The following is a 15,054-nucleotide window of genomic DNA, read 5'->3' as shown; positions in this document are numbered from 1 at the left end:
ACTGGATCTTTCCAGCATGGTTATCTGCACATTGTGCGAAGAGTGGCTCGTATTTTGCTTGCATTAAATTTCATTGATCCTATCGCTGCAATGTTAAACGCTGCTGTCCACAAACTTATGCGTTCCCATAACAATTATAAGAGTTTAGTTTGTCTACAAACTCCCTAGTGTTAGTGTCCCACCCGATTACCATAGCCACAAACTTGAGTGGCCTGGGCAGGTGCCATTTCACGGTGGAGAGATAAACCAGGCAAACACATAATGTAAACAAATGTATTCTATTTCATTTCTGGTGTCAATTTTCATCAGTGGCATAATTCCAGATGCACTGGCTTTAAGACTAACGTCAAGGACAAACCAAGGCGCTGGCCAAACACACATGATCATTGCTTTCTTGACGCTACATCCCTGAACACCTGTACTGGTGCCTGCGTCACTTCTGTCGCTTTGCCCAGGCTGACATCACACACACTATGGTCAGTTATTGTGGGAAGCAGAGTGGGTGGTTCAAGGTAATCAGTAAAGTTCATCTGCAAGCAATCTGCACATCTTTCCAGCCTGTAATTTTGCATAAACAATGGAAGTGTGTAAAGCAATGTACCCAGCGAATTTCATTGAGATCCACAGACCGCCGAAAATTGCCGGAGTTGGTCTTTAAAGGGACTACCGTGCTTTATTGCTTTTCTGTTTTGTGTCGCAATAGAACGCATACCGTCTGAAGTGTTCAACCTTGCAGCGGTTTCTGTGGAAAGCGAGTAGAAGTTTTTAAAATAGAATATTTCAGTCTACGATCTGTCATCCTCAAATGGTGTAGGGACGCCCGCAACACTGGTTACTACATGCTATCACAATTGTACTGGTGAACGCTGAAAACTGGAACCACATGCAGTTTTTGCAGGCTAAATTAGGTTTTGCTTAATAACAAAACGATTACCGCAATGGTCGTTTAGAGCTCGCACTCTGTAAAATACAGTATTGTTACCACAGTCTCTCCAATTTTGTTTAGTCAGCCTGAAAAACTACCGCAGTCGAACAGAAAACTTGTTCTGTTCCAGCAACACTCGTACACCGGCGTTGTGAAATGAACTGCATTGGTTCCACTCATGTCAAACGTGCAACTAAAATGAACATGAGACGTGCTTTACAGAAGAAGAGAAGGTCCCTGCTGTTTCAGTTATGTTTACGTGTTCTGTGTTGCATATGCGACATGACAGCCAACATGGACGCCTTTGTGAAGCGTAACCTGAAGGCAAAATCTTGTTCAACCTAGAACCCATGTAGTTCGTGAAGTGACTTCAGTGTCGGTGCGCCCTTTTACGTAAGAGGACTCATGGGCATGGTTCGAAAATTCCCTGAAGTCAGTCGCGTTGCTCTTCGCACAAGAAGTTGTTTTTTCTTATGAGTGGTGCCGTAACGGCATGCTTGCGTTTCCCCGCCGTAGGCAGGCAGGTGAATGCGTTGCTGGCAGTGCCACCGGAAGCCTCTTTGAACACGCAAGAAAAAAAAAAAGAAGCAAAAATTACTCTCTAAGGCAAAGGAAAGCTGCCAAAAATGCATAAAATACAATTTTTAGCTATACATGTTTGTTTTCAAGCAAAACAAGTCTACCTGCAAGGGTTTTTCACTTCTAGATTGAACCACATTGCCGTTGGGTGACACTAGCAGTCACACTTTCGCGACTTTCAGAACCAAATTAAAAATATAATTAATCTTTTCTTGGACAAAAGTATGCTGGCTGCCGCTGATGTGACAATCTCCTAATTTTCATCACAATCAACAAGTTTTTTCGGAGCAGTAGACAGTCCCTTTAAGCATTCTGTGCCAGGCTAGTCGTGCTGGTTTAGAATATTACATCTGTTACTTTCCGAGTAGTATGTGGTGTGCCTATTATAACTGGAGCCCAACTACCAAAGTAAACGGGTTGTGCATATGAGTGACTGGCTGCTGCAAACAGACTTATCTGACCCCGTTCAAGGCAAATGTACAATGGGTGGTCGATACCATGGCGAGAGTAGCCCCATTTTTAACACTGCCCTATAGTTCAAGTCAACATTAAACGAAATGCCAAGGGATACGCTATAGTACTTTTTTTTTGCCAAAGATCTTTAGGAGGAAGTCAGAGGGTGTGTCTGCCGAGTCACACTTCTAATGCACATAGAATCCAATCTCGTATACTTGCCAGCATTTTGACAAATGCAACGCACTAAGCACCATGGTTGCCCTTCGGATAGCCAATGCCTACTACTGCCAGTATTCTGTGCAGCTGTGGTAGCGCAGTGAAAAATTCATTGTAAAATCGATCTATGTGTTGATTCTGCGATTCAATTATGAACTTGTTACACATTTTTTTTACAGTAGAACATAAAGTAGAGCTCAGCAATTTGAAATCTGATTAACTTGAAGGTACAAATAATTCGAACTGTGCGGCTGACCTTGGCAAAGTTGTAAGTACAGTAAACTTACGTTAACTTGATGTCGGCAAAGGACCCAGCTGATAGGACTAGTATATTTCTATGCAGTCACACTTTTTTAAATTCCAAAATTAACCTTCACCAGACAATTCAGTCATGGCTGATCGTCGAACATATGCCCTACTCCAGTAATGACTGCAGCAATGTTTCCAGCTGCAGCACTTGGATCATACCTAATGCGCTAAATGCACATAATCTCGAGTAAAAATTGCCTATTTTTTACCTGCCTCAGGAAGATAATGCCAAAACGGTAGCTCACAAAGAGTTATTAGAGAAATTATCCAATTGTAATGGGTGCCTTTTTATTGCGATAGCAATTATATGGACAGTCTCGGCTGGATTTTGCCGTCGCCGTCGCCGCCGTCATGCACCGTATATGTATAAGTATGTACTGTTGAACCCCTTTATAAGAGACACTGATATAAGAAACACGTGGGGTATAAGAGACACCAGTGTGCTACATGAAAGTAAGGGTGGATAGGAAAATGCATAACTTAGTACCCTGCTTATAAGAGACACCTCATATAACAGGCAAGACTTCCTCCCCCATGCGTGCCTCTTATAAAGGGGTTCAACTGTATATATATATAAAGGCCCCAAAGAAAAATAACTCAGAAAAATGCTTCCGAAGCGCGGAATCGAACCAGGGACCTCTTACTCCACAGCGAGCGGCGCTATCCACTACGCCACGTTATATACACACCATTTAGCGCTGGACGGACTCAGAGACAGCAGGCGATAATAAGCGTTTCTTCATTACCAGCGAGGTGGCGCTAGGAGCCCGACGGGCGCATTTAAAAGTCGTCGGCGAGCTCGCTCGCTTCTTATATTTGCGCATGGGAGAAGCTTGCCCTTCCGCTGTCTGCTCGCGCGGTTTTCTCGTGGCGAGGGGTAGAGGAATGTTTCACGCTTTCACCGTGATGTCCGCGCTCATGTTACGGCGCGTACGAATGTCACTCGAGCTCAGGGACGCCGCCAAACGAACAAACAGAAGATGAGCGCGAACTATCAAGTGTCACAGCTCGACACTTGAAGCACGCTAGTTTCCTTCGCTGCTTTGGCCGCCTTTGCAACAGAAGCGCTGTTCAAACTGAGAGTATCCATTGGCAAGCCTCACTTCGTATAGCATTAGTTCCTTGCTATCGCATTCATTGCTTCCCCCTTGCGGCGAAACTGTGACTCTTTCTTCCCTCACAAGGAAATTAGTGTGAATATTTCTTGCAAGGTTCATTCAGATAAGAAGCAAGCTGTGTTATAACAGCTCACTTTCCGAACTGTTATAAGGTATAGTACCCTAGCTCAATGGCGGACAAATATTCGGGACACTTACACAGTAACAGAAAGCATGTCTCAGATGAAGAGAGTGGCCTTATACCATGGCCACATCATGAAGGAAAGTGCGAGGCTCCTGCCTACGAGTGCTGATCAGTCACCAAACGACAAGTATTGCAGCTTGGCACTGATCTTACACAATGTAAAAACGAGCATTATGTCAGTATGACCACCGTGTATGATGACCTCAGTGGTATCTGGTACACTATGTAAGAGCGGCAGCACCATCTACCATGGCTTGGCTCACAATGCCGCTAGCACCACGAATCTGGTAACTCGATGCTTTATTCAATGGTGTGATAGCTACAGCTTGGAAGAGCATGTTTCATGTGTCGGAGCCCGTGCATAACATGTGGTCCTAACATTTGAGCACAACATTTGGAATTAGCGCAAGCCAACTGTACTTGAATGGGAAAAAATCTCCAGCAACATGACTTCTAAGAACTGCTCAACAGTTCTCTTGAACAAAATTCCTCACACCTACGCACTGACTGCCTTCAGGAAAAAAGCCACGTTGCATTGACTCCCGCTTCAATGAGACAAACTTTGAAACGATGTGACAACCAACACTCAATGCATTGCAAAGAGACAGCAAAACTGCACCTGTTGCAGGCTACACGAAATGCAAGGAGTGCTCTCGGCCTGTATGATAAGCTGCTAGAACCGTCGCCATATGAATCATACACTGCTGGATTGAATGGCACTCTCCTGCAACCCGCATGCCCTTTTGAAGGCTTAATAAGCAGGTACGGCTTAACAAGATTACACTGTACGTATGTACAACACTTGTGGATTGAAACGTGACATTTTTTTTAGTACAACCACTGCTATGAGTAATCACTCTTGATAACTGCGTCATGTCACTGCAAATCTGGCTGCTAAAGATAATGTTGGCTCTGATGTAACTGAGTGAAAATTACGCCAATTTGACACGAAGTGTAGACGCTGGAAACGTAAGTACATGCATTACTTAGCACCACATTTTCATGTTTCATTCCGTGAGTCTGTACATGTACAGTGCTCATGGATTGAAACCCAACATCAGTTTTTTAGCACAATGATTGGAATGTGCAACTGCTAGAGATAATAGTGTTGTATCGCTATGAATGTGACCGTTATAGGTAATGTTGGCTCTGATGTACGTGTTTGGATCAAAGTTGTAGACATACAACATGAACTGAAGAAGACAGCGGAAGCGAAAGTGTGTGCATGCCTTAACCTTAAAATGATGCGTTTCAGTCCGTGAGCCCTGTATACGCACAAATAAAAGCATGATGCAGCAGTCTACAGAACACAATTACCATGGCAACCCAGGGATTGAGGAAGGTGAAGGCAAGCAGCCCGTGAGCAGCAAGTGTCCCAAAGACAGCCACTGTGACCCAGATCAAGTTTCTGCCCAGCAGATCTACCAGAATTCCAAAGACGGGCGACGCAAAGGCCGAAATGAGGTATGGGACGCTGGAAAGGAATGAGAATTTCATGGAATAATAATAACAATATCTAGGGTTTTATGTGCCAAAATGACAATATGATTATGAGGCATACCGTAATGGAGGGCTCTGAAAATTTTGCCATCTGGTCTGCACTGACATTGGGCCTGACAACGGGCCTCTAGCATTTAGCTTCCATCGAAATCCGACCGCCACGGCTAGGATCAAATGTGCAACTTCTGAATCTGCAGCTGAGCACCATACCACCCCAGTAGACTAAAACAATTTCAAGGAGATAAATGGAGTAGTGGCAAAGAAACATCAAGAATTATTTCTTTTTCTTCTACAATTCAGAGCCCTAAATTTTGCTATTGTTGGAGATAGTACTATGTTGAGAATATGAAGGATGACTCAACTTTTATTTGATGCAATAATAGTGTTACAAAATGTTAAACTACACACACATGGAAGCCAGGCCTTGGTGTTGCATGGCATTCTGCAAAATGAATTTCTTCAGGTCTAAGAAGTGAAAGTGGTTTGTGCTGCAAAGTGACAATGTGGAAGGCCAGTCTTCTTTAGTCAGCGTCGCACATTATTAACAACAACAACAAACTATAGCCAGAGGCAATCAGACATGACTGAAAAGTCCTACAATTAGCACTCTTTATGTAGCAAGGACAATGCTCAGGACTTGCTGCATTGAATAGTACTGCTTTAAAAGCAGCACTATTCAATGCCCTTCTAATAAGTAATAAACCTATGTGACTTGGCTAATGGGCCAAGTATCTCAAAGCACTGGCTTCCACAAGCAAAATTCATGACAATGTTTTATTCTGCCTTTTTAGGCATGCTACCGGAGCCTATTGAGCTTCTCTGATAGGGGAACTTGGTATGTATAGGCTATATACTGTGCGGCGTGATATCTGCAAGCACTGGGAATGTAGCGTTCTGATGTCAGTGTGCACTGGCACAGTCAACGGCAGTTCAGATACATATAAACCACAGGATAAGGCTAAGAAAGCTTTGCTTTAATAAAGTACATTTCAGTTTAATAGTTAGCACCTCTGGTGGCATAACTGCACTGTTTATACACAGTTGTCTTTCCCAGAAGATGAGTGACATTATTAAAATCTTTGAGAGAAGCCACTTTGCAAAAACTGGAATTGCAGTGTTGTTCAGGACACTTTGTAAGGGTTGTCTGCCCAAACAAGAAGCCACAAGATGAAGCGAGGGCAAGTATACAAAGCAAAGGCAGAATCGTTAAAGAAAGACAAGCAGCATTTGGTTTGCACTTCAAGTACCTTTCGACATGTGTGACTGACTCATTTTTCAGCACTGAGTTTAATTATTAACTCGTGCTTCCCGAACATACTTTTGTGCATCAATATATGTTTGTTCTGTATTAAAAAACCTCCATGCAGAATCTCCTTTGGCAACAGTTTAAGTGATGCGTTTAAGTGATGGCAAGTGAGCCCATTATAGTGGCCTTCCATGAAACATTGTTTATCGGTATCAGCTTGGCGTCTCATCTTATGTCTAGTGCTCGTCAGCATCGAGAATGGCCCCATGGAAGGCACACCCTGTGACCACTGAAACACATATGACATCAAATTTTTGCAAAGTCAGATTTTTTCTGATGTGTACCATTGGCATCAAATGACAACCGAACAGTGGCAAGCATTCGCAGTGGTATAGTGTGTGCTCTCCAGTCATCACCATTGACAGGCACGTGCATCCGGTTCGGCAGCACTGCACATATATGCACGCCTGTCCATGGTGATAAGTGAACGGCGCGCACTATACCACTGCGAATGCTTGCCGCTGTTCGCGTTTCATCTGGCGCCGATAGTACAATCTTCCATGTCGGCTTTCCATGTTGTCCTAGAGAGCTTTTATTCAACCCCGAGAAAAAATTTCAACGAAGCCTTTATAGAAAGTGTTCTGTTTTGCAGTTTTCTTGTACTTCTGGCACAATGCATTCATATAGTTAATATATGCTAAGATTTTGAAAGTGTGAGTCTGTAGCCAAGTCGTTAAGACACTCGTCTTGGAAGCATGGCAGCCTGAGCTCGAAACCCCGCGCTGTTGAGAAAAATTATTTTGCTTTATACATTTACTTCTTTATAACAATTTTAATATCGAAGCTGTATAAAGGAGTACTGACATAAAACTTCACGGCAGAGATAGCCTGCGGGATCGATTCCTGTGAACATGCGTATATCATCTGCAAAATATCAACAGCGAACATAGCTTGGAAGGTATTTTACATTAATTTTGAGGTTTGCGTGCATGATCGAGCACCGCCCCCTGAAAAGTGACCCACGGTGAACCCTCATGGCACCACGCTGCAGTCAATACAACAAGTTATGATGACGTCATAGCCGCCATTTTTCTTTTTGCCGCGTTTGCTCCAGCAAACTCACGAGTTCGTGGCCGCGGTGCATGCGTTGAAAGTTTTGTGTTTGGCAACATTGCTGTCCCGTTTCCTGTTCGAACAGACATCTTGATACATACCGTGTGGAAGTGCGTCACAGTTCTCTGTGTTGACGTGGACGAGCGTTGCACACTAGGTGTTGATAGTGACACCCAGCAGCTTGTCATTTTTGGAACTCTCTCAAACCGAAACTGAGACTTGTCGGTAATGAGGAGCCTACAATTAATTCTCTGTTGTGCATGGCAACAAACGATGTGCCGTGTTATGACTAACATGCCCCAAGCAAAACATTGCAGCAAACAAATGCGAGGCCAAAATTTTTGTGTCAGTGCCCCTTTAATTAGGCTGTCGGTAACTTGTGCTCCGTCGTGCAAAACTCTACAGGGTGGGTATGCGCCACAGGAATTGGGCAAGCCCCACTACCGTGTACAGCAGGTGCGAGTGTCAAATGAAAACAGACACGTGAAAAAGAGAGACAGAAAGAGAGAGAGAAAGAGAAACAAACAGAAATAAAGGGAATAAGGACATAAAAAGACAAACAGAGAGAGAAAGAGTGAGAAAAAGAAATAGAAAGAAACGTACAAAAAAGAGATACAAGAAACAGAGAGAAAGAAAGAGAAACAAGGAAGGCCGCCCAGCTGTGCCCTTCCTTCAGGCTTGGCACCACTAGTGCCAAGCTGCCATAATTTTGTTCTTACGTGACAGAGGGACGGACACATGGTTTTCGTGTGTTATGGACATCTTAGTCGAAATTAAGATGAAGTGGAAATGGGCAGAGCACGTAGCAAGAAGGCAAGATAACCACTGGTCCACAAGGCGAGCACGCGACAGGGAGGCAGGAAGTTAGATGGGCAGATGAGGTGAAGAAGTTCGCAGGGATAACACAGCTGCAGCAAGCCCCGGACTGGGTTAATTACAGACACATAGGGAGGCCATTGCCCTGAAGTGGGTGTAGTCGTGCTGATGATGATGATTAGGCCTAGTGCAACAATAAGGTACACATAGAAACTTAAGCCTCTGTAATAAGCACCTTCTTTGTGATAATACAGAAAGTAAGCCTCCTTTTTATGACAAGATTAAAAACAGCGATTTTGTCCTAGCCCACTCACCTGTCGACAGAGTTTGCTTCAACGGCCGAGAACTGGTACTTTCTTTGAAAGAACACCCTGTTGTAAAAAACGAAAACTTATGGTTATGCACGAGTGTTTTTTACATAGACTCTGCTTTATGATCTCACGTGCACCAAGCGTCTACCTCACTAAATTATAACGACAAATAAAAGAGTGTGCTCGGGTGGAGTAGTTATCCTGTCAGTACACTATTGCAAGACTATACCTACAAAAAGAAAATAAAAGAAAAAAGAAACAATCAAGCTATTCATTAAAAATGCCAGTTTTTCAAAAGGTAGACACATGCAATACAGTTAATACACAGGGAGCCCCAGAGTTAGGAGCTGTCAGGGCGATTCCTATACATAAAAAGTAATGGAGGGGAAAAAAAAAGCTGAACAATATACAAGCAGTGGTTACAGTTATTGTTATCACAGTTCAAAAACCAAAATCAAAGAAACAAAAAAAGCAAAAGAAAATACAAGGCTGTTTAGTAAAAAGTAGGAAAGAGATGTCATGTAATAAGCAACAACAGCCAGCAAACAATAAAACAAGTATACTATTATTACAATCATAAAAGTAACTGTTACCATGAAGAGAGCTGTTGCATAAGGTGATCCTTAATAAAAATGTATAATAGAATTCCACAGTTTGATAGCCACAAATGTTGTGGGGAACTTTCCGTAGCTCATACATACACTTTAGGCAAAAGACCTATTAATTAAGTTCAGAGTCAGTATTCAAGAAAGTTTTAATAACTAAATGTGAATGCGAGACTTCTTGCATTTCTACCAGCTTTTTGCAACTCCTGCTTCAAGAAATCTGCGAGAAAATGCATTCCTTACAAGTCGGTTAAATACCAACAGAGCCAGAATAGTGGCTTTTGAGAAGCAAATAATGAACCTTTGCTACTGTGAATGATACTCACGTGCCGAGGCCAATGAAGGGAAATATGGTGACGTAGTACGACACACAGATGAAGCACAGAAGCCAGAAGGTCTTGGGAAAGTAGCGTACATCTGTCAGTTTCACCACCTCACCTGCATGAAAGTCGCTGTTAGGTCAGGATAAGGTACTTTAGGCATGTTCACATCAGCCAAGTAGGAACATGAAGATCTGAAAGCAAGTGAGTTTTCAACATGGTGCGAGGCTGTTCAGACTTGCCTGGCAACATGGCTGCCCGTGCTTCCACAGAGGCAGTGTACAGTACTCACGGATTGAAGCACGAAAATTTAGGGCGGAAGTAATGCGCATACTTCGTTTCTAGCGTCTACAGTTCGTGTTGTATCGGCATTTTGAGTCAAACACTTACATCAGAGTCAACATTACCTGTAGCGGCCAGACTTGCGTTACATCCGCGGTTATCATGAGCAATTGCTCATAGCAGTCGTTATACTAAAAAAAAAACGAAGATGTTTCATTCCGTGAGTGCTGTACTTTGCACATTCACAGACATCCCAACACCTTGTGGCACTTCTGATAACTATCAGCTGCCCGCACTCTCCAGTCGCCTAGGACAATCAGCTGAGATGAAGACAAGACAGTAGTAGGTATTTCACTGCGTTATTTCTCATATAGCACAGGGGTGGTATTGATTGTGTTGATGAAGAGTGCAGCAGAAAATGCAACTGAATGCCGAAACCCGGCGGATGCTATTTCCAACTGCCACTTCTTATGCTCTCGTTGGCTGCAGGAAACAGTGAGGCTCTGACGGCAAGGAAAAAAAAAGGATTGGTTCGGGATTGGTCGGGCTCATCGCCCCATTTTTTGCCCGCTATACTTGCTTGGTGAGGAATTTTTCGCTGCTTTACATAAAGCTACCTGCCAACTCTGGCTGCCCTGCATTCCGTGTGAACATGCTCTCAGAGATGTTATGTGCACAAGGGCATCAAATTTCAAAGCTGATGTGTCCGAGTCGCTAAAATTTCGGTGCATGTGGTGACCTTCGACATTGCGTTTAACAGTGAATGAAGAATAGAACATCTGTTAATTTCTTTCCGAAGGTCAAGTGCCTGTCTCGTTTTAGAGAAATCACCAAGGCATAAGAGGGAGACTTGTGATGTAGACAGCTAGCTATAGACAACTCAGCTGTAACACTGTGCATGCATGCATGCAATTTTGTCGGAATGAAAGCTCCCAGGTGCAGAAAAGTTTGTCCTGGTTCTGGTAATTGCACCAGGGACCAATGTTTTCCTTAGGTAATGGTGAGGCTTGAGAATCACAAAATGAGGCTAAAATGGTTGACAACCAAGAAAAGGGGTACCAGATACAACAAATCACTTCTTCGTAATCCTCAGGTAGAAATCGGGAATAGACCCCACCTTGATTGCGGGTTCGAACCTTGAGCCGGGATGGCTTTTTTTTAGAGCTGTGCGAATAGCAAAATTTTGGGTGCGAAGCGAATTCGAATAATAAAGATTGAGTGCGAATCAAATCGAATATTTTCGAATAATTTTCGAATATTTCTCAAACATTTTTCGAATAATTCGAAGTGAAATTACAGAAAAAGTTGCAGAGAATCCCTAAGTATGTTCTTGTGAGATAGCAACATGAAAGTGTTTCTTTTCGCTAGGTTGATGAAGCGCTGGTGGGGTCATATTTCATAGTTGTCTTTCTTATCAAGAGTGAGGTAATGTAGAGGCTGAATTGTATTTATGTACATGATTTGGTGCAACCAAAGTGTTGCCGACAACACTTTACACGTGATAGGCAGAGATGCCATTTCCTCAGCCTCTCCTCCTCTTTCAACTGCTGTGGAAGGCCAACTGATTTGGCGGACAAGGGTGTGCTCCCTTCAAGTCCGGAGTTCCAAATCTGCCTCGTAGACGTCGATATATAAGAACATCTGAAATTTTGGATGCTAAAAAGTTTCGGCATCCAATTTTTCGGACTTCCTGCCCAAATTTCAGGTCCAAAACAGCATTAATTGAGCCCCCAACTCTGCCACATCTTTCATCTCCATATTGGAACCAGCATTTTCTTGAGTTAATACATTTGCGACCGTAGCGGAGCTTGAAAGGCAGCTTTGCCGCAATACGAGAGTGTAATGAGGTGAAGCATATTAAAAATCTGAAGGGGTCACTTTCAACCGGACGTTGACTGCATTTGTCTTTGGGAAGTTCGAATAGTTTGAATAGTAAAATTTCAGTGCAAATCGAATCAAATAGCAAACACTATTCGAAAAATATTCGAAATTTCGAATATTCGCACACCCCTACTTTTTTTTCAACTGCGAAACATTCTTTCCTAGAAACCTAACTACAGTATAACCTCATTACAACAGACCTTCATAGGGAAGAGGATTTTGGTCTGTTGTAAAGGGAGTATGTAAAATCCAAGTACTGTTACAACATACTTTTATATAAACACTGAATGGGTCTGTTATAACCGGAGAGAATTACGAGGCACAAACATAGTCTTATTTTTAACAGGGGAGCAAAAAAAAATGCGATTTTTGGAAAATCTCATTTTCAGTTTCTGTAGCCTATTTTCTATCTGATTCCAAAATATCTTCACTGAAAGCTACGTAGGAGTACTATAAAATTTTTTTTTGTGTCTGCCGACTTGGCGAAAATTGCGGAAATAAAAAAAAAAGCGTTTTTCAAAGTTATAGCTCGGCAACGGCGCAACCGGGCACCACCATTTTGAGCTCCTCGTAAAGAGCATTTCTCCGTGTTCAAGTTCTCCGTTTTCCGTTTCAGCTAGCGCCTCCATTCAGTAACAATCGTACAAAAAGCACATGTTTGAAGTTGCATTCAAGGCCTCCGATTAGCTGCTTCTGCCGTGATGCTCGCTTCGGGATCGTCGTCTGCTGCTTTTGCGTCGCGAGGTCTTGAAAATTGCGCTACTTAGTGACGTGTTCACACTCGTTCTGTGTTCACAGGTCGACAATAATTTAGAACACTTTAGTTTGGCAGCTGCAAGCGGAAGCTCAATCATCAGATTACGATAGCGCGCCGCACTCGTCGCGAACATCGCAGACGTGCGCTGTTTGAGGTTCTTCTTATCAGCACTTCGGAGCTTATGACGAAGACCACCGCGGGACAACTATTTGTACTCGCAATTGAGCATGACGTGCTTTGAAACATCGGGCACCGCGGCCACACACATCGCAACCAAGCTTTCTACTCGATGTCGCTGCTAGGCCTAACTCCGCTCACGGTGCCGATATACGAGACGAATCCGAACTTTGTGGACAAGAACATCGCGCTAGCGGACATGTGAAAGCGAAGAAGCCGCAATGTCCTTCGTGGCAAGCAACGAATCGCATCGCCCGATGGCTCATCAGAGCCGTGGATGGGCATTTTGCGCATCGGCAACGGACCCCCCCGGCCAAGCTCACCGCGCAGCGACCGCTCGGAGAAATGGTGGCAGAGGCTAGCAGCTTCGCGCGTCGGCGTCCCAAAACTCAACACCAAGCACGCTGCGCGCCGATTTTTTGTCGCTACACCTAGGCATAGCTGATCATTGACAGACCGGAGATCGGCGGTCTTCGTTCCTAAATCGGTACGTCGACATCCGCGGCGCGCTGTTCCTGTTCCGAAAGTATGCTAAGCGATGTTTGAAGTCGGAAGTTATTGAATTTAGTATGTCCGTGGTAGAAAAGTCCGCTCTAAAGGAGTCCTGACCACCTTGCAGGCGTGAGATTTTAGTCAATTATATTCGAATGTCCGTTGTACCAGAATCCGTTGTAAACGAAGCTCAATCAATGGAACAAATATGGAGGTCGGCATAACGCCGCAAATTGGTATGTAATATCCGAATGTCTGTTGTAAACAGATCCGTTGTAACGAGGTTATACTGTATGTTGTTTTCCTCTACAACCTTATTCCACTGTTGGGTTGATGCCAATTTTTCCTTTTAAAAATGTATGGCAGTTCTGTGTATTTTGATGGCAGAACAGGAGTACTTACCAGTCATAGCATCCTCACGTCCCATAATACGTTGCGCTCTGCGGTCAAGAATGGCCAGCACGACTGCACACAGCATGGACATCACGCACCAGGAAGCAGCTGAAAGCACAAGCAGGGATAATGAAGAACAAACAAGCTAGAAGTCCACCACTGTCAGCGTTTGTATTTACTGGTACTTCAAACCTCAAGAAAGACCATCAATATCAAAGATTAAGCGAGGGTAGTGATGTGGGGTAGCGATGCGGACTTTTCGCACCCACATCCAAGAAGAAGATTAAGCATAGGTAACCTGCATGTGTTCTTTTCGAAGGCTTGAAACCAGTCAATACGTGAAAGTCAGTACCTTAGTGTCAAAATGTAGAGTGCGAAGGATGCTCAAAATATTTTGTCTTGCACCATACTGGGCAATGACAAAAAAAAAAAAAAATCAGTTATTACCTGTGATCGGTCTAACCTACAAAATTCATGTTTATCTCAAACTGTCACATTAAAGGGGCCCTTCAACACTTTCTGAACACACTCTGAAAATATTGCTGATCAGTAGTCAAAGTCTCCTGTAAACATGTGAGGCAAATACCATATTTTCCTGCATATAACCCACACCAAAGAATAGAAAAATGTGGTTAAGAAGTGGGTGTGTGGATTATATGCAGGTGTAATATGCATACATTTTTTTTCTTTTTGTAGAGTTAAAGTTAGGAGTGTGGGTTATATGCGAGAAAATAAAGTAATAGCATTGCACACAGCAGAAAATTTGCACTGTCATTTCACAGACAGCCAAAAACCGCTTACTATCCTCTTGGCAAACTGCAGAGTTGAAGGGACAGCCAGTGACAGATTTCATGATCACGAAAGTATCTTCGATAAAATTTAAAATGATTGTTTCAAGTTCAATAAATTGAAAATATAGATGCCTCTCTAAGAAAACACCGAAGAAGTAACTCCTCTTAGTACTGCCCATCTTGATCAACGATTGCCCGTTTATTGTTTTGTTTTCTACGTTCACGCGAGGTGACATGGGACGTACTACTCCCGTGCTATTTCAAACACTACGTGCCTGAGTGGGTCACTTTGAACCCACTACAAAAGTATTTGCCGATTCATATCATCGCTTCCAAAATGACCGGTATGCTTGCCAGTGCACGCTTTGTCTCTTGTATATGCCTTGACAGCTAGACGCCTTGTCAGACATCACTTGGTGTTTAGCTAATTGAAACCATTTCAAAATGCGCTTTCAGGGTTTGGCTTCTCTCTAGTAGTCAACCTGACGCAGGACAAAACCAGTGAGCACAAGCTACACACAGAGCTCGGCCAGACTTCAGCACAACAGTAATGCATTAGTGCCAGTAGCGAAGTGGAAATCCC

General features: G+C 43.3%; 1 protein-coding gene across 2 annotated transcripts in view; it reads right to left on the bottom strand.

Annotated features, from left to right (window-relative positions):
* Positions 1 to 15,054, bottom strand: part of LOC119387509 (major facilitator superfamily domain-containing protein 1) — a 42,497-nt gene that overhangs the window by 7,675 nt on the left and 19,768 nt on the right. For both annotated transcript variants that reach the window (XM_037654920.2, XM_037654917.2), the window contains exons 6-9: positions 13,690 to 13,788; positions 9,705 to 9,816; positions 8,777 to 8,833; positions 5,105 to 5,261 (exon numbers count right to left, since the gene is read on the bottom strand). In XM_037654920.2, coding sequence (XP_037510848.1) covers positions 5,105 to 5,261; positions 8,777 to 8,833; positions 9,705 to 9,816; positions 13,690 to 13,788 — 425 coding nt within the window. The remainder of the gene's footprint in view (positions 1 to 5,104; positions 5,262 to 8,776; positions 8,834 to 9,704; positions 9,817 to 13,689; positions 13,789 to 15,054) is intronic.

Source organism: Rhipicephalus sanguineus, chromosome 3, assembly GCF_013339695.2.
Source record: "Rhipicephalus sanguineus isolate Rsan-2018 chromosome 3, BIME_Rsan_1.4, whole genome shotgun sequence".
Taxonomy (NCBI): Eukaryota; Metazoa; Arthropoda; class Arachnida; order Ixodida; family Ixodidae; genus Rhipicephalus; species Rhipicephalus sanguineus.
The sequence above is the reverse complement of the archived record's forward strand: the minus strand, read 5'-3'. Positions and strand labels throughout refer to the sequence as shown.